Source organism: Mustela lutreola, chromosome 2, assembly GCF_030435805.1.
Source record: "Mustela lutreola isolate mMusLut2 chromosome 2, mMusLut2.pri, whole genome shotgun sequence".
In the NCBI taxonomy this organism is placed as follows: domain Eukaryota; kingdom Metazoa; phylum Chordata; class Mammalia; order Carnivora; family Mustelidae; genus Mustela; species Mustela lutreola.
Window position 1 is genome coordinate 155,744,175 of NC_081291.1, and position 26,654 is coordinate 155,770,828.

The 26,654-nt window shown below is 37.6% G+C and overlaps 2 protein-coding genes and 1 long non-coding RNA gene across 14 annotated transcripts in view; 1 reads left to right on the forward strand and 2 right to left on the reverse strand.

Moving 5' to 3' along the window:
• TRPC1 (transient receptor potential cation channel subfamily C member 1) overlaps positions 1-3,053 on the reverse strand; it is a 73,200-nt gene extending 70,147 nt beyond the window's left edge. For 2 of the 6 annotated variants that reach the window (XM_059163860.1, XM_059163858.1), the window contains exon 1: positions 2,397-3,053. In XM_059163860.1, the coding sequence (XP_059019843.1) occupies positions 2,397-2,571 (175 nt within the window). In that variant the 5' untranslated portion in view covers positions 2,572-3,053. The remainder of the gene's footprint in view (positions 1-2,396) is intronic. The other 4 variants (XM_059163861.1, XM_059163859.1, XM_059163864.1 and 1 more) reach the window with 2 other exon arrangements.
• Positions 2,003-26,654, forward strand: part of LOC131825051 (uncharacterized) — a 30,059-nt gene continuing 5,407 nt past the window's right edge. Inside the window, exons 1-2 of the long non-coding RNA XR_009351107.1 lie at positions 2,003-2,318; positions 8,644-8,764. This is a non-coding gene — a long non-coding RNA (uncharacterized LOC131825051). The remainder of the gene's footprint in view (positions 2,319-8,643; positions 8,765-26,654) is intronic.
• The window catches only part of PLS1 (plastin 1), a 117,062-nt gene continuing 95,989 nt past the window's right edge, over positions 5,582-26,654 (reverse strand). For all 7 annotated transcript variants that reach the window (XM_059163869.1, XM_059163871.1, XM_059163867.1 and 4 more), the window contains 4 exons: positions 23,355-23,488; positions 22,807-22,930; positions 7,638-7,762; positions 5,582-7,371 (listed from right to left, as the gene is read on the reverse strand). In XM_059163869.1, coding sequence (XP_059019852.1) covers positions 7,236-7,371; positions 7,638-7,762; positions 22,807-22,930; positions 23,355-23,488 — 519 coding nt within the window. In that variant the 3' untranslated portion in view covers positions 5,582-7,235. The remainder of the gene's footprint in view (positions 7,372-7,637; positions 7,763-22,806; positions 22,931-23,354; positions 23,489-26,654) is intronic.

The window sequence follows — 26,654 nt, forward strand, 5'->3', positions numbered from 1 at the left end:
ATTTTCCTCATTTGTAAAATAGGTATGACAGATCTGCCTCATGGGGTTGTCGGGATAAAATGAAATCATCTATGAAAAGCATATACACTCTACCCTAATGGCCTAATGGCTGTTTTAGCAAATGTTTGCCATTCGGTATGATGAAAGCTCCAATGTAATAGTGGAAGCTAGAGTTACTTCAAGAAGCTTCTCGCTTTTAGACTAAAAGTGAAATACTAAAAAAGGCTTAACAATATTAGTGAACATAAACATGTAAGCAAACAAAAATATTGCTATAACTCAAATTTACTTTTTCAATGTAAATGTATACCATAAATAATGTAATTTAAGCCACTTTCCCAAATCTAAGCCAAGAATTCATTTCAACATACCTGAAAGAGGAAATGCCTATTTAATCTCACTCATTTGAAAAAATGTTTAATTTATAGACGGGGAAAAAATGCCTATTTACCTTCCACCCCACTCCCCAAAGCTAAATCTCTCCAAGGATCTAAATGTTATAAAACAGGAAACTGCGAATAGGAAGCTATTTCAACTGACACTACTGGATAGGCTACAAAACTACCATAGATGAAAAATTTCATTTGAGGTCTATCATGCAATAGCCCTAAATATACATACCATACAAGTAATTTCTCCAACCACATTCCATTATGATATTCCTCTGTCCTCAGTTGACAGCAATATTAAATTCCCTTTCTTGACATACTTTCTGTTTGTTTTAAAATAACCACAGCTCAGTAAGCTGGGGTAGATGCAGCAGCCACTCACTCATTCTAGTATAACTCAATCTTGTCCATTCCCCTCTCAGAGAACTTTTGAGGGAAAAGAACTCAGATAACCCACGGACAGTGACTTTTGTGAGGTTATAAACATATACTCTATGTTTCTTAACATTTCCAAGACTAGGGGCGCCTGGGTGGCTCAGTGGGTTAAGCCGCTGCCTTCGGCTCAGGTCGTGATCTCAGGGTCCTGGGATCGAGTCCCGCATCAGGCTCTCTGCTCAGCGGGGAGCCTGCTTCCTCCTCTCTCTCTCTGCCTGCCTCTCTGCCTACTTGTGATTTCTCTCTGTCAAATAAATAAAAAAAAAAAAAAAAAAAAAAAAAACATTTCCAAGACTATTCAAAGTTGTGTCCATGGTGGACTTTAACAAAGGCTTTCATAATATAATTTAATACTATTACAGAACATAAAAGGGTCTGACAAGAGACATAGGTGGACTCTGTTGATATGTTAATGTGCTTTCAAAAAGCTGTGTAAATAAAATCCTATTTCAAAAACAGTAAGAGAGATTAGAAAGGCTGTGATTTATTAAAAACACACACATACAAACAAAAAAATCCTCTGTAGTTAATCTCTTCACAGTGTAAGCCTCCCTTTGGGTTTATGTTTGGAAGTTTGCAGAATTCTAAACAGTATTCCTAAGTGAGCATGGCCATTGCAAGGCAACTTAATAAATTTAGAAAAAGAAAAATTACATTTTCTTACATGTGGGAAATAAACGCCCTCTTAGGGCAATCAATTTCCCACTCCTTTTATTATACACACCAATATAAAGCATGCTTAAGTGAAAAGATTTTATTATGGCCATAAAAGTAATTGATTTCTAGTTTTTTGGTGTGTGTGTCTTTTTTTTTAAAGAAAAACACACTAAATACATCCCACAGTTTTGTCCTGTAATTTTTTTGCATGACCATATTTCCCCAAAGGTTCAGGGGCAATAAGCCTTCTCCAATGAAAACACGAACAAAGTTCCGTAATTAAAAAAAAAAAAGTTTGGCACTAAGACATAATTTCTCCAGACCTATCTTTATCTCCACCCAGGATACTGACACACCTAATCCCATTCAACAGTCATTGAACACCAAGGCAATGGATGGCTGAAGCTAATAATACGAGTACGGGTTTAAAAAAAAGAAAAAAGAAAGAAAGAAAGAAAAAAACAGGAGAGAGCCCATAAACACGAGGAACCTTAAGCAAGGTCATGAAATTTTCTAACTACAAGGTCCCGAACTAGACAAACCCTCTGGAATTCCAGAAAGAGAGAACAGAAGCTCCTAGAGGGAGACCGGGTCTTTCAGGGGGTTTCAAGCAGAGGCGGGGTCCGGTCGGCAAGTCGCTACCAAAGCACCGGACCCCACGAAGGGAGGCCAGGGCCAGAACCGCCGCCCCAGGTGCGGTGTTCGGTGGGCTGCCCCCCGGCTGCTCCCGCCCGCCAGCTCCACACTCACAGGGCAGAGGCGGTGCCGGGAAGCCCGGGAGAGACAGCGAGCGAGGCGGGTACAGACGCTCCGCGCGCGAGGAAAGAGTGCTCCAAGGTGAGGCTGAGGAAAGGGTGAAGGAAGGGTGTGGAGGGCAGGGGCGCCCAGAAGTGGAGAAAGGGGCCTAGCTCTCACCCTTGTCGCACGCCAGCAAGAAAAGCTTCTCATTCAGGGTGTTCTCCTCCTTCACCTCCCGCACATCCTTCAGCGCCATCACCTCGTTCGGCGACGAAGAGGAGGATGGGGAAGAAGGTAGGGAGGAGGAGGAGGCGCCCGAGAGATCCGTGCTCGGGTACAGGGCCGCCATCATCTCGGCCCATGAAGGGGGTAGGCCGGGAGACGGGGGCGGGGCCCCCACCAGCCCCGACCCCGACCCCAGCCCCGCCCCAGGGCTGGAAAAGGGATGAGTCGTTCCCACGGCCGCCTCAGCGCGCGGCCCGTTGGCCCCGAAGGGCGTCGCCTCCCCTCGGAGCCAGCACTCGCCCTCCACTGACAGCCCCAGACTGGTGGCGGCGCATGCGCGGCCCCGGGGCCAGCGCCCCCTCCCCAGCCGCCGGCGCCCGGGTCGAGCCGGTCCGCGCCCCTCCGGGGACGACAGAGTGGCGCGCGCCAGGGCGGCAGCCGAGCGCGGGGCCGTGCCAGGAGCCGCGGGGGCCGCACTGGGGGCGGCCCGGCCCGGGAGGAGGATGAGAGATCTGTGAGAAAGGAGCTCCGAGAGCGATTCTGCGCACGTCGGACTCCCGGGCTGTGGGAACCGCCGGCCCAGCTGCGCCGGGATATGTTCGCAACTCTCCTCACGTCATCTTCCGCTCTGCTAAAGCGACGACAAAGGGGCGGGCTCGCTGGTGGGCGGGGCCGTTGTGGGGGCGGGGTATACGCGCGCCACGCCCCCAGTCCTTGCCAACCCGCTGCAGCCTCGAAAGGCTTGGAGTTACTGCTGAGGGCTAAGTGAGCAGCCCAGTGCGTCCTCTGTAAATCTGAGTTGTTGAAGTAATTTCCCTGCAGTTTTCTGATGCATGTAAATATGCAGCGGTATGGTTATTGAACCTTTGGCGACTTAATGTGGAATTATCTAATTATTTCCTGTTTATGTCCTCTGCCTAAAGCTGAAGGGAGAGGACCCTGGTTACGCCGCTAGACTCGTGCTTGCGCGCGTGTGTTTGGGTTTGCTATACTCATTTCTAGACTATTTTTTCAACAGCTTGTTTGTGATATCAGATTGGCATAATTTTCTCGATGTCATACATTTTCATGTAATTCCAGTGTACCGACATGTAACCATTGGATAAGCACGTTTATAGAATTAAACTACCTCCATTCCAGTGGTTTCTTCACTTTTATAAATTTGATTTTAAGAGATGTGTGTTAGGCAAAAGCTAACTGAAGCACAGTAAGTACTACTTTCTTGCTTTTTTTTTTTTTTTTAAAGCAGATTCTTGCACCTTTCAAAGCTAAGGGTAAAACTGCAACTCCTATCTTGAGTAATTCTTACTGCTTTTCAGAACTATACAAAAATCAAAATTGTGCCCCCAGTACTTAGGTTTTTAAAGGCAATACATAAATTTATGTCAGAATATCTTACAGATGAGGGAAATACTTACTATTCAGGTTGATATATTCCATCTCTGTTCTTACCATCATAAAACTCCCAAATTTCCCAACTAAATCTTTCTCACCATTCAAAGCCCTCTTTAGATAGGAGGCCTTAGGTAGATGGCAAGATTGCCCACCTTTCCAAACATTGTCATATATTTACTTCACAATAGTCAATTATCTATTGAATCATTTCAGCTTTTTTTTAAATCTGTAATATATCATAAGTCTTCCCCATTCTATACTGTTTCCAAGTTTGCATATTTGTAAACTTGGAATATTTGGTGGAATGTCAAAATTGTTCATTGTTAATTTGTAGCCAGTGAAAATAGAGGTGCATTTATGGGTATGTATGTGTGCTTACTTACACTCTTTACAGTCCAAGAAATTTTTTATTCAGTAGGACAACTCTAATGCTGACCCATCCAAAAGTTCCAGAGTACTGAAGGGTAAAAATTCAGATAGCTCCAAATATAAAAACCACTTTAATCTGGAGTCTTTTCAAGCTTCTGAGTTCATGATTTCTCATCCCTAAGGAGTCCCACAGGGGCTGGATTAATTCCTTATATTCAGGGGAATTCCAACCTACTTCATTTAGTAAATAATTCTGGGAGGCAAAATTATTAGCGGACCTCCTTCCCTATTTCAGAATAAGCCAGTATTGCAACTGCATCCTGTTCTTTAGTTTTTTTGAAATGTCTCAGATGCAGCATATTCTCTCCTGCCTTGTCTGGTGCATGTTTTATCCAGCATAAATTGGGGTATTTTAGCATCCCCTCTATAATGGGTTTATTGTGCATCTGTGACAGTAAGATAGTAGAATCATGAGGAACAATGGCAGTGCAAGATTCAGAAGCAGCACATTACTCAAAACAACTCACTAACCTGTGCAAAAGAGCCATCAACCTCAATCAGAGAAGAGAAAAATCCAGATTCTGATCTAGTCTTAAAAATAGAACAGATCTCCCCAAGAAAGAATAGGAATGTCTGGCTGGCTCAGTCGACAGAGCATGTAACTCTCATCCCACAATGGGTATAGAGCCTACTTTAAAAAAAAAAAAAAAGTGTAGAAGAGATCCTATCTACATCTCCAAACTCTATGTCTCTCTCTCACTACTCTTGGGCCACATTTGCCTGTTTCTTTTACTGGAATGTATGTGAGATCATTCCTGCTTCAGAGACTTTGTTCCCTCTGCTGAATGTTTATCACCTATCTCCTCATCATTCATATTTCAGTCTAAATATCTCATCCTTAGACCATTCCTGACCACCCAAACTAAAATCTTCACCCCAATTCCCAAGTCAGTTCTATTACATTACCATGTTATTTCCCCTGCTGCATTTTATCACTGTCTAAAATTCCTATTTGTTCATTATCTCTCTCTATTAGGATATAACATTCATGAAGTCAGAGAACTCTGTCTATATTTTTCTCAACTGAATCCCCATATTTCTAGTATCATACCTGAATCACAACAAATTTATGTTAATCAGCAGATTCCCTCAAATTATTTCAGCACAAACTAAATCGTAGTAATAATGCAGTTGGTCCTTAGTAAAATTCTTCATGTTAAAGAACCATAGAACCACCTTCACTCCCCCCCCCAAATCTAATTTTTTTGTTTGGAACAAACAAATTGTAACAAAATTATTTTTTCTGGAAATAAACTTATGACAGATTAATTTTCAAGTCTGTATATCCTTTAAATGAAATGAACACTGACACATTTGTACATACATAGAGTTTTTATTAAATATATTTTTGTGAGAAAAAGAACACCCTCAAGTGCCAAATTTCATGTAAATTGGATAACTTAGTAAGTATAATGGTGAAAAAAAATCAAAAGGGGAAACATTACTTAATCACTGTAGAGCAAAAACATCTTAATTTTCATATAAGAAAACAATCATCAAAATATAAAAGGAAAGGAAATCACTTTTGTAGAAGAATATACTTCAAAGTTCCACCTATTGATGATTTCATTTAAAAAATTCAAAACACATGAGTAGTCTCACTCTTACCAACCTGTTTTAATCAATGGTAGAAGGAGAGTTTAAACTACTCATTCACATGGAGATAACGTGACAGCATTTTTGTTGCATAGCGGTATTGCTCACTCTCACTCACAGTGGAAGATGGAGGAAACAGATTTCTGAATTCATTTTTTAGCAGCAGAATCTGTCTACAGATAGAAATTCACACAAAAATAGGTCTGAAGGTTAGCTACTCTCAAGTTACACAGGCATTAACCAAACACTGCCAATTTGTAGGAGGCTGTCGAAAAAACATATGAAAATATTCTATGTTGAGTATTAGCTTTGTGTTATTTTCTGCTAAAGATATTCAGTGGGCATATTCTAAATGAGAGCTTCAGTATAGATCAGAATTAACATGTGTAATATGAAACTAACAGTATAGTGTCAACGTGTCTTGAGATGCTGTAGTCAATGCTTTGTTATAATTATGTGGAAGAAGTCAGTTGAAAAATAACTATAGGCACATCCAAAATGAATATTTTCTAAAATAAATCTTCATGTACCAAATATCTACAAACTGAAAAGTCGTTACACATGTAGTGGGACCACAATAAACACTTAATGGTTGCCTGACTGACCAGTTATACATACCATTTAAGAAAACCTGGGTAATTCAGATGCAAAAATATATATATATATACACACACACACATTTCTCTAATAACAGCCTACCAACATATATGCTGCATGTCATAGTTAAAGCTGTATTACAAACTAGCATACATAAAATATAAGTACAGTTAAAATTAAGTTTTAAGTAAAAAGCTCCTGCTACTTATATAAGAGAATGTATTTTGGTGTTTATTCAAGACTTTTAGTTCTCATATATGAAATGGTTTAATGTTAGTGAACAATACTTATCACTTAAAAACTTGAGACAATATAGAAATTTACAGAAAAGTAAAGTTCACATAGTTGGAGGAAAAAATAAAAGAACCTGGATAATGACTTTGAATACATTTATAATCAAAATTAACACTATACACACACACAAATCAAAGCACCGCAGGACATGCAAAAAAATGTTTACATTGATCTTTTTTGAACCATGAAAAAGATGAATTAGTCTTGTTTTAATAAGACTTTCAGAAAATGAAAATAATTTAATTATGAAATATCAGCTTAATAATGAGCATGTTATTATCGGTATTGACTGGTAAATTAACTGCATATCCAAAAATGTTGACAGATTCTGACTAGTATGAACAAGATACTGCATTCATTAATGAATTATACAACTAGTTAAGCATACAAATAATCAAAAACCCACTACATTTCAGAATTCTGTAAACTGTGAGACATTCAGTGTGTTTAATGTGGCAGAAAATAATATTAAATATTTGATTATTTTATTCTGTTCAGTCCTTTTCCCATTAAGCATGCAAACACAGTCATAACCATCTTTGGTTTCACTTCTACAAGGTCATCAGGTAAGGCATATATCCGGGCACCGATCTTTCGAGCAACTGAAATGGCATATCTTGAAAAGACAAGAAAAATATTTTATCAGTTATCTGCTGTGTTTTCACTTAATTTATGTTAAGAATGAAATATTTTGATTAGATTAGCTTTACAAGAAAGTTAAGTTTGAAAGTCTTTAAATCATAGTCCCCATATAAATTGTATTTTTCCCCTCCCCCCTGTATAAGTTGTATCTTAAAATGTTAAAAACATGGTAACATTACCTGTAAGGTCTTACAAAATTAAAGAGCCACTGTGTTCTAATATAAACCACAAAAAGCTTACTTAGCATTGTTCAACTTGTCTTCCTCAGTTAAGTTTTCTCTCTTGATCATTTCTTGACGAACTGCATTTGGTGCAATGGCATCTATTAAGTCTAGGACAGGTAAACTGGTGCTAATAGATTTGTCCTAGAAAATAAAGAATGGAGGAACATTATTAATAAATATCGTACTTTTAATTTTCATAAATGGCAAATTGGGTCATCACCATATACCTGAAAGCAGCTTATAAGCTTTCTTGGTACTGAACATTCAGCTTTTCTGCAACTAGCACACAACACAAACCATTTAAAATAAGCTTTTCCTTCAATCTTTACAGAGCTTACAGTGCAGAGTTGTCACCATACCCAAACAGGGCTTGCAGATGTGACAATTCCTAAAGTATGCTAACTGCAATAAGCATTCTGTAAAACATAACTTTTGAAAGGGATTAGGAGATGAACTTTTAATTAATAGTTTTCTAAATTCTAGTAATATATTTCTTAGACCATGGACTCCTAAGCCTTCACTTAAAATGTTTTAGGATGATAAATGAAGATATTACTGGAAAGGAACTAACATTTAAGGCATTAAAGAATAATGCCTTAAATATTAATTTAAGGCATTATTCTTGTTGCGTTATATGTCCACCTTAAGTCTCCTAACAACCTCATAATAAAGAAATTATAATCTCTCTTTCAAAGAGGAAGAACATGAAGTTCATAGAGCTCAAGTGACTTGTTCACACAACCAGTAAGTACAAAACCAGTAAATGAACTCATAACTGACTATAATGCCCAAGATTCTCTCCACTTTTGAAGTCACCTCCAAGCTGATCTAAAAATGAACAACCAAATTCTAGTGGACAGAGCACTGCAGTTAAAGCCAGAAATCCTGGTCTGAACTGTTTTACCACTTACCAATACTTGGAAAAAAAAATCATTTGTTCTGTCTCTCAGCTTAGATAGTGGCCACTACTACTTGCGTACCCAGGATCTAATCTTTCCTTAATACTTTCTTCATCCTAACAGAATTCACATCTTCGCTCTGTATCCACATCTCCCTCACATAGGCATGTGCTACAGGAAAAGCTGACCCCATCGACAGCTCCAGGGGTGATCCTGAATTAGTCTAGGCCATGAATTTCTAGGGGTAAGTGATGAACTTATGCTTTTTTATGTATAAAGCCTACAGTGCATAAACATACAGTAATATCCATGGTATTAAAATTTCAGAGGTGGAGTTTTTAAGAAGAAAACCTCTAAAAAGACTCCTTCAATGAACAAAAACACTAGTCTGAACCAAACAGAGTAATCCCATCTGATTACAACAGTGATTTAATCTGGGCCCAATTTAATTTAATATGAGGTTCTTGTTATATTTCTGGGAGAGCTATGGAAAACCAGCAACCATTCTCCTGTATCTGAATGAGAGGATGAAACCTTTGTCCCACCCAGCAGCTATCCTAAAAGGAAAACCAGCTATAGGGTGCAGTTGACACTGTAAACGGCAAAGCAGAGATGGATAAAAAAAAAAACAAAAACCTCAGTCCTGAATGACATTCTTCAATTACTGGTTCAACCAACCCTGAAATCTAACCTACTTCTAATTTCTGCCATTTTGTACCTTTCATTTTAATTTAAACGACTTTAAATTGGGTTTCTGTTACATGAAGCCAAAAGCAAGCACCCTTTCCTAAGCACTACCATGAGAATGTCACAGGATTCTTGGGAATATCAGTATAAGGGAAAGCATCTACTACAGTTCCTAGCCAAATTAATAAAATTTTGAAAAAAACAGTTTGAAGCCATGTGAGGAACATTAATAGTCCACCTTTTGGGGCCATGATCTGTAAGCCACGACATTTATTAACTGTCCAAAAATGTATATTCTTTACTTTTAGAAATGTTCATTTTATGAAACAGATTTTTGAGGAGAAGTAGAAATAGAGGAGTAAAAATAACTAGGATCCATAAGTCTTCCTGATGATGTTAATCTGGATCTAGTTTTGGGGGGGCATTTTCCTTATTTCTGAAAAATTCTGGTATTTGTTTTCTCAATGTATAGTCTGTAGATCACCTACATGAAAATCATCTGACATGTTTGTTAAAAGCATAAATTTATCCCTATAAATTAATAAGTCAGGATATCTGTGGACAGGGCTTTTTTTATTTTTTTATTTCTTTATAAATATAGAATGTATTTTTATCCCCACGGGTACAGGTCTATCAATCACCAGGTTTACACACTTCACAGCACTCACCATAGCACATACCCTCCCCAATATCCATAACCCCACCACCCTCTCTCGACACACCTCCCCCCAGCAACCCTCAGTTTGTTTTATGAGATTAAGAGTCACTTATGGTTTGTCTCCCTCCCGATCCCATCTTGTTTCATTTATTCTTTTCCTACCCCCCAAACCCCCCACATTGCATCTCCACTTCCTCATATTAGGGAGATTATATGATAGTTGTCTTTCTCTGATTGACTTATTTCGCTAAGCATAATACCCTCTACTTCCATCCACGTCATCACAAATGGCAAGATTTCATTTCTTTTGATGGCTGCATAGTATTCCTATATATATATATATATATATATATATATGAATGTTGATGGACATCTAGGTTCTTTCCATAGTTTGGCTATTGTGGACATTGCTGTTATAAACATTCGGGTGCACATGCCCCTCCGGATCACTACGTTTGTTTCTATAGGGTAAATACCCAGTAGTGCAATTGCTGGGTCAGAGGGTAGCTCAATTTTCAACTTTTTGAGGGACCTCTGTGCTGTTTTCCAGAGTGGTTTACCAGCTTGCATTCCCACCAACAGTGTAGGAGGGTTCCCCATTCTCCACATCTTCGCCAGCATCTGTCATTTCCTGACTTGTTAATTTTAGCCATTCTGACTGGTGTGAGGTGATATCTCATTGTGGTTTTGATTTGTATTTCTCTGATGCCGAGTGATGTGGAGCACTTTTTGATGTGTCTATTGGCCATCTGGATGTCTTCTTTGCAGAAATGTCTGTTCATGTCCTCTGCCCATTTCTTGATTGGGTTATTTGTTCTTTGGGTGTTGAGTTTGCTAAGCTCTTTATAGATTTTGGATACTAGCCCTTTATCGGATATGTCATTTGCAAATATCTTCTCCCATTCTGTCAGTTATCTTTTGGTTTGGTTAACTGTTTCCTTTGCTGTGCAAAAGCTTTTGATCTTGATGAAATCCCAATAGTTCATTTTTGCCCTTGCTTTCCTTACCTTTGGCGATGTTCCCAGGAAGAAGTTGCTGCGGCTGAGGTTAAAGAGGTTGTTGCCTGTGTTTTCCTCAAGGATTTTGATGGATTCCTTTCTCACATTGAAGTCCTTCATCCATTTGGAGTCTATTTTCGTGTGTGGTGTAAGGAAATGGTCCAATTTCATTTTTCTGCATGTGGCTGTCCAACTTTCCCAATACCATTTGTTGAAGAGACTTTCTTTTTTCCATTAGACTTTCTTTCCTGCTTTGTCAAAGATTAGTTGACCATAGAGTTGAGGGTCTATTTCTGGGCTTTCTATTCTGTTCCATTGATCTATATGTCTGTTTTTGTGCCAGTACTATACTGTCTTGATGATGACAGCTTTGTAATAGAGCTTAAAGTCCGGAATTGTGATGCCACTAACTTTGGCTTTCTTTTTCAATATTCCTTTGGCTATTCGAGGTCTTTTCTGGTTCCATATAAATTGTAGGATTATTTGTTACATTTCTTTGAAAAAAAAAATAAATGGGATTTTGATAGGGATTGCATTAAATGTGTAGATTGCTTTAGGTAGCATGGACATTTCCACAATATTTATTCTTCCAATCCAGGAGCATGGAACATTTTTCCATTTCCTTGTGTCTTCCTCAATTTCTTTCATGAGTACTTTATAGCTTTCTGAGTGTAGATTCTTTGCCTCTTTGGTTAGGTTTATTCCTAGGTATCTTATGGTTTTGGGTGCAACTGTAAATGAGATTGAGTCCTCAATTTCTCTTTCTTCTGTCTTGTTGGTGTAGAGAAATGCAACTGATTTCTGTGCATTGATTTGATATCCTGACACTTTACTGAATTCCTGTACAAGTTCTAGCAGTTTTGGAGTGGAGTCTTTTGGATTTTCCACATATCGTATCATATCATCTACAAAGAGTGATAGTTTGGCTACTTCTTTGCTGATTTGGAAGCCTTTAATTTCTTTTTGTTGTCTGATTCCTGAGGCTAGGACTTCTATTACTATGTTGAATAGCAGTGGTGATATGGACATCCCTGCTGTGTTCCTGACCTTAGTGGAAAAGCTTTCAGTTTTTCTCCATTGAGAATGATATTTTCAGTGGGTTTTTCATAGATGGCTTTAATAATATTGAGGTATGTGCCCTCTGTCCCTAAACTTTGAAGAGTTTTTATCAGGAAGGGATGCTGTACTTTGTCAAATGCCTTTTCAGCATCTATTGAGAGTATCATATGGTTCTTGTTCTTTTTTTTATTAATGTATTGTATCACATTGATTGATTTGCAGATGTTGAACCAACCTTGCAGCCCTGGAATAAATCCCACTTGGTTGTGGTGAATAATCTTGTTAATGTACTATTGGATTCTATTGGCTAGTATTTTGGTGAGAATATTCGCATCTGTGTTCATCAAGGATATTGGTCTATAATTATCTTATTTGATGGGATCCTTGTCTGGTTTTGGGATCGAGGTGATGCTGGCCTCATAAAATGAGTTTGGAAGTTTTCCTTCCATTTCTATTTTTTGGAAGTTTCAGGAGAATAGGTATTAAGTCTTCTTTAAATGTTTGGTAGAATTCCCCTGGGAAGCCGTCTGGCCCTGAGCTTTTGTTTGTTTGGAGATTTTTGATGACTGTTTCGATCTCCTCCCTGGTTATAGGTCTCTTCAGGTTTTCTATTTCTTCCTGGTTCAGTTGTGGTAGTTTATATGTCTCTAGAAATGCATCCATTTCTTCCAGACTGTCAAATTTGTTGGCACAGAGTTGTTCATAATATGTTCTTATAATTGTATTTCTTTGGTGTTGGTTGTAATCTCTCCTCTTCCATTTATGATTTTATTTATTTGGGTTCTTTCTCTTTTCTTTTTGATAAGTCTGGCCAGGGATTTATCAATTTTATTAATTCTTCCAAAGAACCAGCTCCTAGTTTCGTTGATTTGTTCTTTTGTTTTTTTGGTTTCTACTGCACTGATTTCTGCTCTGATCTTTATTATTTCTCTTCTCCTGCTGGGTTTAGGCTTTCTTTGTTGTTCTTTCTCTAGCTCCTTTAGGTATAGGGTTGTGTATTTGAGACCTTTCTTGTTTCTTGAGAAAGGCTTGTACTGCTATATATTTTCCTCTCAGGACTGACTGTCTTTGCTGTGTCCCACAGATTTTGAACCGTTGTGTTCTCATTATCATTTGTTTCCATGAATTTTTTCAATTCTCCTTTAATTTCTTGGTTGACCCATTCATTCTTTACAAGGATGCTGTTTAGTCTCCATGTATTTGGGTTCTTTCCAAATTTCCTCTTGTGATTGAGTTCTAGCTTCAGAGCACTGTGGTCTGAAAATATGCAGGGAATGATCCCAATCTTTTGATACTGGTTGAGACCTGATTTGTGACCCAGGATGTGATGTCTTCCGGAGAATGTTCCAATGCACTAGAGAAGAATGTGTATTCTGTTGCTTTGGGATGAAATGTTCTGAATATATCTGTGATGTCCATCTGGTCCAGTGTGTCATTTAAGGTCTTTATTTCCTTGTTGATCTTTTGCTTGGATGATCTGTCCATTTCAGTGAGGGGAGTGTTAAAGTCCCCTATTATTGTATTATTGTTGATGTGTTTCTTTGATTTTGTTATTAATTGGTTTATATAGTTGGCTGCTCCCATGTTAGGGGCATAGATCTTTAAAATTGTTAGATCTTCTTGTTGGACAGCCCCTTTGAGTATGATATAGTGTCCTTCCTCATCTCTTATTATAATCTTTGGCTTAAAATCTAACTGATCTAAGGATTGCCACCCCAGCCTTCTTCTGATGTCCATTAGCATGGTAAATTGTTTTCCACCTCCTCACTTTAAATGTGGAGGTGTCTTCAGGTCTAAAATGATTTTCTTGTAGGCAGCACATTGATGGGTTTTGCTTTTTTTATCCATTTTGATACTCGTGTCTTTTGATTGGAGCATTTAGCCCATTAACATTCAGGGTAACTATTGAGAGATATGAGTTTAGTGCCATTGTATTGCCTGTAAGGTGACTATTACTGTATATTATCTGCTCCTTTCTGATCTACTACTTTAAGGGTCTCTTTTTGCTTAGAGGACCCCTTTCGATATTTCCTATAGAGCTGGTTTGGTATTTGCAAGTTCTTTCAGTTTTTGTTTGTCCTGGAAGCTTTTTATCTCTCTTTCTATTTACAATGACAGCCTAGCTGGATACAGTATTCTTGGCTGCATGTTATTCTCGTTTAGTGCTCTGAATATATCATGACAGTTCTTTCCGGCCTGCCAGGTCTCTGTGGATAAGTCCGCTGCCAATCTAATATTTTTACCATTGTATGTTACAGACTTTTCAGGATTTTCTTTTTGTCGCTAAGACTTGTAAATTTTACTATTAGGTTACTATTCTTACTGATTTTGAGGGGGGTTCTCTGCACCTCCTGGATTTTGATGCTTGTTCCCTTTGACATGATAGGGAAATTCTCTACAATAATTCTCTCCAATATACCTTCTGCTCCCCTATTTCTTCTTCTTCTGGAATCCCAATTATTCTAATGTTGTTTTGTCTTATGGTGTCACTTATCTCTCGAATTCTCCCCTCGTGGTCTAGTATTTGTCTGTCTCTCTTTTGCTCAGCTTCTTTATTCTCTGTCATTTGGTCTTCTAGATCACTAATTCTTTTTTCTGCCTCATTTATTCTAGCAGTAAGAGCCTCCATTTTTTAATGCACCTCATTAATAGCTTTTTTTATTTCAACTTGGTTAGATTTTAGTTCTTTTATTTCTCCAGGAAGGGCTTTTATCTCTCCAGAGAGGGTTTCACTAATATCGTCCATACCTTTTTTGAGCCCAGCTAGACCCTTGAGAATCATCATTCTGAACTCTAGATCTGACGTATTACCAATGTCTGTATTGATTAGGTCCCTAGCCTTCAGTATTGCCTCTTGTTCTTTTTTTTGTGGTGAGCTTTTCCACCTTGTCATTTTGTCCAGATAAGAATATATGAAGGAGCAAATAAAATACTGAAAGGGTGGCAAAGACCCCAGGAAAATGCGCTTTAACCAAATCAGAAGAGCCCCCAAATCATGCAGGGGTGGGGTAGAAAGGGTATAAAAAGAAGTTCAGGAAAAAAAATTTAAAAAAAAATGTATTAAAAAATAAAAAATATATGTATTAGATTGGTGACTAGAACAGGGTCGCCCACTTAATTTTGGGAGTATTTTGGTCTCTTAGAAGAAACTACCTCCCAAAATCTTAAAGAATGAAAAACATAAATAAGAGTAAACACAATGAAGAGATGGAATATGCCTATAAAGATGAAAAAAAAAATTTTTTTTTTAATTTCCTAAAAAGGAGTTGATAAAGTAAGTTGGTTGGGAGAATCAAGAAAAAGTGGTCAGATTTTGCTTGGGCTGAAGAGTAGAACAACTCCAGAGCTAGATTTAGGGTATAAAGTTAGATACAATGAAGGATAAAATATGACTATATAATAATAATATAATGAAGGTTCAAAAAAGATTATTATAATATTTTAAAATAATGAAGGTTCAAAAAAGATTATTCTTACTTTTTTTTAATGAAAGGTATTAGGATAAACTAGTTTAAAAACGTTAAAAGATGATAGGATAAAAGTTAAAAAAAATTAGAAGAAAAAAAATTAAATTAAAAAATTTTAAAATTAACTGCAAGAACAAAGAATCATGGGGAGAAAGCCATGAATTCCATGCTTTGCTTTCTCCTCTGGAATTCCACTGTTCTCCTTGGTAAGTGAACTTTCCAGCCAGAAATCCACTGGCTGGATTTCTTATTGATCTTCTGGGGGAGGGGCCTGTGGTAGAGATTCTCAAGTGTCTTTGCCCCAAGCGGAATTGCACCGCCCTTACCAGGGGCCAGGCTAAGTAATCCACTCGGGTTCGCTTTCAGGAGCTTTTGTTCCCTGAACGCTTTCTGGAGAGTTCCGGAGGACGGGAATGAAAAAGGTGGCCTCCCAGTCTCCAGCCCGAAAGAGCCCAGAGCTTGGGGCCCCACTCCTCAGTGTGCCCTCAGAGAAAAGCGCTCAATCACTCCCGTCTCCGTGGCCTCTGGCCACGCTCCGAGCTCACCCAGCTGGTGCCTGGGTCAAGGTAACCCCGAGCTGAGAGCTCACTCCTTGGCTCTGTCTCTGTAGCCGACTTCCCTGCTCTAATACCTGCGAGCTCTGCGACACTCAGACACCCCCGATCCTTCTGTGACCATGTGGGACCTGGGGCCATGCTGACCCCGTGTGGGCTTCACTCCGGTTTAGCCTCTAGAGCTATGTCCTTCAGTGGAGCAGACTTCTAAAAGTTCCAATATTTTGGTCTGTTGCTTGGCCGCTTGCCAGAAGCTGGCACCTCCCCCCACGGTCTATCTTCCCATTGCTTTGGATTCACTTCTCCACCATCCTACCTTTCAGAAAGTGATCGATTTTCTGTTTCTAGAATTGTTGCTCTTCTTGTCTTTGGTCTTCTATTGGATTTGTAGGTGTTCGCAATGAATTGATAAGCTATCTAGCTGATCTTCTGCTACCTGGAGTCTTAGCCTGCTACTTCTCTGCCATCTTGACCAGTACCAGAAGTCTACATCTTTAATAAGCTTCCTAAATGCCTCTAATGTACACTGTTATTCTTTCTAAAAAAACAAAAAACAAAAAAAACACAGCATTCTTGGGGCACCTGGGCGGCTCAGTGGGTTAGGCCTCTGCCTTCGGCTCAGGTCATGATCTCAGGGTCCTGGGATTGAGCCCCGCATTGGGCTCTCTGCTCAGTGGGGAGCCTGCTTCCCCCTCTCTCTCTACCTGCTGCTCTGCCTGCTTGTGATCTTTGTCAAATAAACAAATAATATCTTAAAAAAAAAAAAAAAGAACACAATTCATGCCATTCTATTAGAAATTTAAAATTTCTATGTACTTTTCAATTTTCTATGACGATTCAAAAACATACAAGTGGCTTAATTGTGCTACAGTCTGATTACTTATTTACATATTTGTGGGGTTCTTTTTAAGATTTAGGAAAATTATTTTGTTCATTTGTTTTTTCATCTTTATTGAATTATAATTGACAAATTAAACTGTAAGACATTTACAGTGTACATCTTGAATATGTGATATATGTTGTGAAAGAATTACTCTCATCTAATTAACACATCCATCACCTACATATATATACACACACATATATATGTGTGTGTGTGTGTGTATGTGTATATATATATATATATATATATATATATATATGCATTTAAGTTCTATTCTAGCAAATTTTAATTATATAATGTTAACTGAAATCACCATGTTATATATAAGGTCCGCAGTTCTTATAGCCAAAAATTTATGCCCTTTTGTGATATTTTAAATATTTCTTCACCTAGATGTAGGAAAGAATGATGTTTTCACCTATTCCCTTATGACTTACCTTGGGAAAAACTTTTACTGAGTTGAATGAAACATTTAAGTTTCAAGGGCTATACTGGATCCCTTATCTTACTATTTCCAAGAAAACAGGCCTATCTTCCAACTCCTGATTTGTATATTATCAGTAAGACATTCTTCTTTTGACAAGGGAGTAGGATTTACAATAAAACCATCAGTTTAGTATGTAAGTACATTTTTATCATCTTTCCTTTCACTTTCCTTAAGTTTATTATAAAGAAATTACTTAAAGAAAAACAATGTTGAGACTCTCGAAGACAATTAGCCTAGAGTTTGGCTTTCTGATTTTCAAGAAAATGAATTATACCATCCCTTTCTCTTAATTTGAGACACATTACTATTAGAACATTCCATGCCATTGTTTTTGTGTCATTATTGAAAGCAGAAGTGGAGGGACGCCTGAGTGACTCAGTCAATTAAGTGGCTGCCTTCAGCTCAGGTCATGATCCCAGAGTCCTGGGATTGAGTCCTGCATTGGGCTCTCTACTCAGTGGGGATCGTGCTTCTCCCTATCCCTCTGCTTGTGGTCTCTCTCTCTCTCTCTCTCTCTCAAATAAGTAAATAAATCTTTTTTTTTTTTTTTTAATAGAAGCGGAAACACAGTGATGTGGCAGCCAGAGTTCTCTAAAACTTTCAAAAGGAACCTCTCCAATTTGATGTTCTTTATATACTGCCATTCCAGTAGTGCAGTAAGCCCCTTGTACTGAGCCCTTTAGACACACCAGGCATTTTGAGCTTTTTACATTTGTTAACTTATTTAGTTTGATAACAAACTCAGATGATAGATACTATTAATATCTCCATTTTTAATATGGGGAAACTGAGGCATAGAGAAATTAATAACTTGCCCAAGGTCACACAGATACTACGTGATGAGCCAGTAGTAAATTCAGTTTTATTCATCAAGAGATGTAGTCCAGTTGTTAGTATAAAACTGCTAAGGTTTCTATAAAACACACCCTTCTCATGTGCCTCCTACTCTCCTTAGCCAGGTTTTATAGTATGCTGACACCCCACACAGTGGTTCCTATTTTCTTATTTGCTTCCTTTCCTGAACAGTGAGCACTCTGAGGACATAATGTAGCTGCAGTGATGCAAAGCATCTGATATAGGGTAGGCTTTGAATATTTATGAGATGAATGAGCAGTATGTCCCTCAGCTAATAAAGTGTGTAAACTGAAGTCAAATCCAGGGTCATACAATTACAGCTTGGCTTTCAACCTGCAGTTAGATCTTGATGTGGAATCCAGCTATTCGGCTCAATTCTTAGTTGTGTGACAGTGGACAAGTTGTTTAACTTTTCTAATGCTCTTCCTTTTGCTTATAGACTTATTGAGAGAATTTAAAGGAACATAAAGTGCTTAACATGGTAGCACACAGGACTCAATGATTATTGTTATGGCTGATATACCACTTCTTTATTTCTTTCCTTTTATTTTAATTTCAGTGTTGTTAACACAAAGTTTCAGGTGTTCAATATAGGGATTCAACAATTCCATATATTATTCAGTGCTCATACACTTCCTTTTCTTGATGAGGGAAAATTACTTTGCAACTAAAAAGGATAAATTTGTCTTTTCTAAAATTTCTCAGTATAGCACTGCCTTGATTATGATAAATAGACTCTTACTAGTACCATTTATTATAGCCTTCAAATGTAATTTTGTATTTATTCCACCTGTGCCTTCTACAGGTAGAATAAAAGCCTCCTCACCCCAACTATTTTTTAGCATTTGCTGCCACATTTCTAAATTTAGTCTCTTTACAGATTTTATTACTGAGCATCTACTAAATAAATGCCAAGCACTTCTGCATTTTGTTTCTGCTACCTCTGTTCTAAGTAAAACTCCCAAGTCTGCTTTTCTTTCTGAGCTCTCTCCCTTAAAGAATTTGTATACACTTACTATCAACTATCTCTTCTATTCAACTGATCAAGTCTATATTCCCAGTTTAATATTTCCTTTCATCCAGCTCACTTCCTGAACATTACCCAACAAGCTTAAAACTGAAGTCCTCACCTTTTCCAGAAAGCAAATGCACCTCCTGACATTCCCATTTGTTAGTGTTATCTGTTTTCCAATTACCCAGGCCTATAAAGTTTTAATTCCTCTCTCTCCTGTGCTTCCCTAAATCAAGAAGTCAAATCCTACCTGTTCTTTTGCAATAGAAAATAGCTACCCATTCTTTTTTTAATTAACATATAATGTATTGTTTGTTTCAGGGTGATTCACCAGTCTTACACAATTCACAGCGCTCACCACAGCACATACCCTCCCCAGTGTCTATCCCCCAGCCGCCCCCTCCCTCTCACCCTGCTCCCCTCCCAGAACCCTCAGTTTGTTTCCTGAGATTAAGAGTCTCTTATGGTTTGTCTCCCTCTCTGGTTTCATCTTGTTTCATTTTTCCCTCCCTTCCCCTATGATCCTCTGTCTTGTTTCTCAAAATCCTCAAATCAGTTGAGACCATATGATAATTGTCTCTGATTGTCTTATTTCATTTAGCATAATAGCCTCTAGTTCCATACACATTGTTGCAAATGGCAAGATTTCAGTTTTTTTGATGGCTGCATAATATTTATGTGTGTGTGTGTGTGTGTGTGTGTGTGTGTGTGTGTATCCATCCATCCCACATCTTCTTTATCCATTCATCTGTTGATGGACATCTAAGCTCTTTCCATAGTCTGGCCTTTGTGGACATTGCTGCTATAAACATTTGAATGCACGTGCCCCTTCGGATCATTACATTTGTATCTTTGGGGTAAATACCCAGTAGTGCAATTGCTGGGTTATAGGGTAGCTCAATTTTCAATTTTTTGAGGAACCTCCATACTGTTTTCCAGAGTGGCTGCACTAGCTTGCATTCCCACCAACAGTTTAGGAGGGTTCCCCCTTCTCTGCATCCTCGCCAACACCTGTCATTTCCTGACTTATCAGTTTGAGCCATTCTAACCAGTGTGACATGGCATCTCACTGTGGTTTTGATTTGTATTTCCCTGATGCTGTGTAATGTTCAGCACTTTTTCATGTGTCTGTTGGCCATTTGGATGTCTTCTTTGCAGAAATGCCTGTTCATGTCTTCTGCCCATTTCTTGATTGGGTTATTTGTTCTTTGGATGTTGAGTTTGATAAGCTCTTTATATATTTTGGATACTAGCCCTTTATCTGATATGTCATTTGCAAATATCTTCTCCCATTCTGTCAGTTGTCTTTTGGGTTTTTTGACTGTTTCCTTTGCTGTGCAAAAGCTTTTGATCTTGTTGAAGTCTCAATAGTTCGTTTTTGCCCTTGATTCCCTTGCCTTTGGCGATGTTTCTAGGAAGAAGTTGTTGTGGCTGAGGTTCAAGAGGTTGCTGCCTGTGTTCTCCTCAAGGATTTTGATGGATTCCTGTCTTACATTGAAGTCTTTCATCCATTTGGAGTCTATTTTTGTGTGCGGTGTAAGGAATAGCTATCCATTCTTAACATTCCCAGTACCCACCCCCAACTCCCCTCATATCCTTATCATTTCACACCTTGAGTTTTGCCTCAACTTCCTAGGCACTGTCCTTGAATTTACACCTTTTTCCTCCTATCCATCCTGCTCAACACATTCACACAAGTACTCCTAGGAATGCTGAGGTTACTCAGCCAGTTAAGCATCTGACTCTTGATTTTGGTTCAAGCAGTGATGGCAGTGAGAAGTCTGGTTCTCTCCCTCTTTCCTGCCCCCACCCCACATGTCCATATTCATGGATGCTGTGCGCTTTCTTTCTCTCTCTCAAATAAATCAATCTTGAAGAAAAAAAGAAGTGTATTCCTAAAATAGTAACTTTTTAAAAAACATTACTTCTGATATCAATAAACTTTTACTTGTTTTTAAATATTTTATTTATTTATTTGACAGAGAAAGAGATCACAAGTAGGCAGAGCAGCAGGTGGGGGGGGGGTGGGAAGCAGGATCCCCACTGAGCAGAGAGCCCAATGCGGGGCTCCATCCCATTACCCTGAGATCATGACTTGAGCTGAAGGCAGAGGCTTAACCCACTGAGCCACCCAGGTGCCCCAATAAACTTTTATTAAGGCAAGATTCCTCCACAGTCTTGACCCAGACTATATCTAGCACTACACCCTTACAAACTATCCTGTCTAGCCAAACTACTACTTGTAAGCTTCTCAGACTTGCCTTTATTCAAGATGCACCCTCTCTTAGCTTGTTATGAAAATTCCAGTTATGAAAACTGTGTTCTTTCAAATAAATGATGGACACTTTGAGGGCCAAATTATTTCTTATACTCTATACCTTTACCTATAAATGTTACTTAATAGTAAGAGCCCCAAATATATTTGTTTCTAAATATTTTCTCATTGTATTTAAGTATATACATGCTTATTATTTTTTATCAAATAATGTAAAATACATAAAATATCATTACAAGTTTTAGTGAGTAACTATCACTTAGGGGATTTCATATGTTCCCTTTCCTATGTTTTTGTGTTTTATGTCTAAAACAAATCATGGACTGAAAACTTGTTTCATTTTCTTTATAAGCAACAATAAAAACTCAAAGTCATTAGTTCCTTCCAAGATGGCAAAAAGAGAAACACACTTGAACTAGAACTCAAGCAACATCTCTGCTATATATTCCATCTGTCCTGTTAAAACTTCTTTGAGGCTCAGTATTTATTAAAGATTGAATTTATCAATTTCTGGCATTTCTCCTGCTCTAAAATGTTGTTAAATATATAGAACAAAGGCAAAAGAAAAAACTAAAGATGGTTAGATAACTCATAAGAGAGCTTAGGGTTTCATTTGTTTGCACTCTTACTCACTAAAAGCAAAACCACCAAATTGCTGATTTCTCACATATCATAATAAAATCACAAACACAAGGCTCACTGAATTAATGTGTACAAGCAGACATGCTTATTTGTAGTTAACATCACGTTGCATGCAAAAGCGAAACACAATGGAAATGCATGAAAATTAGTGGGTATGTATGCACAGATTACATTTTTTAGTGCTTTATGAATCATCCACGAATGCTTGGAAGTGAGTGTTAAGTGCTATTATGAAGCCAGATGACAAGATTTTTTTTTCCTACCAGTTTTCTCAATTCCCACTTGAATCGCTTTGGCTGGCTCTGTTATGCCTTGGAAATGATGTCAATACAATTCTGAGTCTGCTGCTAGGGAGTACAAAACATTATAGGTCCTATATAAACAATGTTGTTGTTTTTTAATCTTTCTTTTTTATTTGACAATTGTTTTTTTTGGCTCTATTCTATTTCTTTTTTAAGATTAGATTACCAGAGTCTGATAATATTAACCTGCATTGACTCTCAATAGGACAACCAATCAAAAATATAAGAATTCAAACTATATTTTTGCTTTACAGATGCCAAATAACTAGTAAGCCTAAGTTCATACTTGTGTTTCTGATATATAATGCTTATGTAACTCTGGACCTAAACCAGTGTAATTTCCAATAAAAATTCCTTCCTAACCTTAATTTCTTACAAAAACAAAATTTTAAGTAGCTTTTGATTACCTTGAAGCTGGATATAGAAGTATTTTTTTTTGCACTTTTAAGAGTCTGATTGACCCATTTAATAATAATTTCATCATTTACTTTTTCACCTTCTCCAAGATCTGATAATACATTCAATGTGTACCTGTAATAGAAAAGATGTATATTTGAGAGTGAAAGGGATGAAATTTGCTCTCACATCATTTATATCAATATTTAGATAAATATTTAAATATTTTGGCTCTAAAAAATACTTCTAATATTAGGTATTTGCACTTAGTCACAGTCACAGTCCAAAGTTGCAAAGCTCAGTAATCAAAAACAAAAACTATATATGGTGTTTTACAAAAACAACTCCTTACAAAGCAGTGTTTTACAAAAACAACTCCTTACAAATACAAAGGTATTAATAAAAGTGATTGATTCTAGAGATTGACCCACTTTTCAACAAAATATATTATCAATGGTAAATCATTTACAAACATTTATTATTCTCAAAAACTGCTAAACATTTAGTTCATATGACTTACTGAAGGAAATAGTATTGCTGTAAACGTATCAGCTTTTACCTTCTCATCAGCTGCCATACCAATGCCAGAGTAAGTGTTGACTTCCCTTCATTTAGGTCCTGCCCAGCAATGCCAACCAAGGAGAATTTAGCTGTATTCTTCCCAAGTTCCACTGCATAGTTACAGTTTTCAATCTATAAATAATAAGTAAACATTCTGATATAAAAACATGTTTTTAAAAATATATCTCTTGATTACACCAGCTCTGTTCAGTCACTTGAAAAATAACTGAGGATACCTTCTATTTATATGACAGAATATCATTTCATAATAACACTGAAATTAAGAAATAATTATTATTCCCATTTTATAATTATTCCCTTTTTTTTTTTTTTTAAAGATTTTATTCATTCATTTGACAGACAGAGACTACAAGTAGGCAGAGAGAGAGGAGGAAGCAGGCTCTCTGAGGAGCAGAGAGCCCGATGCGGGGCTCCATCCCAGGACCCTGAGATCATGACCTGAGCCAAAGGCAGAGGCCTTAACCCACTGAGCCACCCAGGCGCCCCTAATTATTCCCTTTTTATAGCTGAAGATATCAAAGCACTGAACAGTTAACCTAGACAGAGAAACAACTGGCTAAAAAGTTTTAAGATCTTACTCTTAAAGTTGACTGTCCAAGATTACATAGTTTATTTGTGACAAAGCTGTGACTAAAAACCTAGGTTTCCTACATTCCATTAATAGAGTTAAAAGAAAAGATGAATACTCAACTTTTGTAGCAACATGGACGGGACTGGAAGAGATTATGCTGAGTGAAATAAGTCAAGCAGAGAGAGTCAATTATCATATGGTTTCACGTATTTGTGGAGCATAACAAATAGCATGGAGGACATGGGGAGTTAGAGAGGAGAAGGGAGTTGGGGGAAATTGGAAGGGGAGGTGAATCATGAGAGACTATGGACTCTGAAAAACAATCTGAGGGGTTTGAAGTGGCGGGGGTGGTGGGAGGTTGGGGTACCAGGTGGTGGGTATTATAGAGGGCACGGATTGCATGGAGCACTGGGTGTGGTGAAAAAATAATGAATACTGTTATGCTGAAAATAAATAAAAAATAAATTTTAAAAAAAGGCAAAAAAAATACAGTTTTGTTTAAATTTAAAATTAAGGAATAAAGAAATTGTTTCATTAAGAATCTAAAACTTCATCTCCCATTTCTCCATTCAGATACTACTCATCTTCCAAAATTTAGCTGTTAACCCTCATTCTTCAACAAAGTCTTATTAACCCTAACTATACCAGCTGATAAAAATCTATCCCTTATTGAACTTCCAACAGTGTTTATATTGTAATGCTTATGTACCACATTCTACTTAGCAATCCATGTACTTTCTTTTGTCAACCACAGGACAGGCTCCTTTAAAAAAAAAAAAAAAGATTTTATTTATATATTTGTCAGAGAGAGACAGAGAGAACAACCACAAGTAGGAAGAGTGGCAGGCAGAGAGAGAAACAGGCCCCTCACTGAGCAAGGAGCCAGATGTGGGATTCAGTCCCAGGACCCTGGGATCATGACCTGAGCCACAGACAGACGCTTAACCAACTGAGTCACGCAGCATCCCTAGACAGCCTCCATTTAAAGGGCAAAACCTATAACATGTACATCTATATCATACTCTTCTCCACCACCTGACCAGAACCCATCACAGTGCCCTGCCTACAGTAAGAATCTTACAAATGACCACCGAGTAAATTATTTACTTACCTACTTCTTTCTGGGGTTATAAGTTCAGTTAAGTCTTTTCTCTAGCAAATTTTTTGTCTATTCAGTCTATATAGATGTTTATTATCTCCAGTTTTTTATCTCAGGGTTATATGTGTATGTGTGTGTGTGTGTGTGTGTTGTGTGTAAATTCTTAGGTATTAGAATCCTTTTCTCCAGTGAAATTGTAGGCTCTCATAATCTTATAACACCACCAGTAGTAAAAAGTGCTTACTAAATATTTTTTGGAATAAACATTTAATTAAGAAAAACAGTATAAACAGTGTAGCTGTTTTCTTCTGATTTTCTTTCCCAAGTTAGTTATGATTTCATTACAAAACAATTCAATATGAGATACATAGATACATTTTTTTTTTCCTAAGAAGGTATTTCTAGGAAAGGTGAGAAAGGGAGCAGACAATAACAGAATTTGCAAAAATAAATGGGTATTGTTCCTTGAAAAAGAAAATCCAAATTTCCAAAGATAAGTTTGTTACAAATAAAAATTCACAAAAGATCCTTTGGTCCTGCTATAGCATCTGCCTGGTTCTCTCAATAAGTTTAATAAAATCTTTGGTAGGCATACATTTTTTCAAAATATAAGGAAACAATATTTTAAAATTCTTTTTCCTAGTAATTATATTAAATTATGGATTTATTTAGCCTATTAAAAATATATGCCATAGAAATGCACAGAATTGAAAAACAACCAAATAGATACCCAGTTTATAGAAAATAGCATCAAAGTTCAGATTATGTAACAATGTGAACAGAAGAGAGAAAATCTAGGATATTTTCCACTGACACCTGTTTCAATGGCAGAATTTTCTACCAAATGTAATAATAATCATTTTCATGCAAAATGTGTTTCCATGAAGGGCTGTCTATTTTATAGTTAGTTAGACCAAAATTCCTAAGAAGAATGATGGTGAGAAGGGTGCTCAGGGTTACTAGAAGTCTAAGATGTGGGAATGACCAGCAACAAAAGGGTCCCTAGAAATTGATGCTCATATAAGGAAAAAGAGGTGTTCTGTTTTTTTATTAACATATAATGTATTATTTGTGTGAGGGGTACAGGTCTGTGAATCATCAGGCTTACACACTTCACAGCACTCACCATAGCACATACCCTTCCCAATGTCCATAACCCAGGCACCCTATCCTTATCCCCTCACCTCCCAGGTGTTCTATTTTTTTGGCAACAGTTGATTCCAAATTTGGCAAAACTTCTAAGATCTAGAGAGGTACCAAACTAGAGAAAGAATAAGAAACTCAGTTCTAGAGATAAGTCATGTTTATGGTACTACTTAACACTCTAAAAATGGATCTGCTCACTGAGGATGTAAATATAGAAAGTTAAGAGCAGTGGGCCAAGAACTGAGCCTTGCAAATTCTAGAGTTGTCAGGCTAAAAAATGAGGACTAGGTAAGAATAAAGATAAGAATAAACACAAAGGAAGTAAGAAAAAATTGGAGAATGCAGTTTCATAGAGTTAATGGGAGAAATGATTATCAAGTACTTCAAATGCTTTGGGAAAAGTGAAGTTTGCATCATTTGGAAAATGAGAAAAATTACATGAAAGGATACAGGCTTCCAAG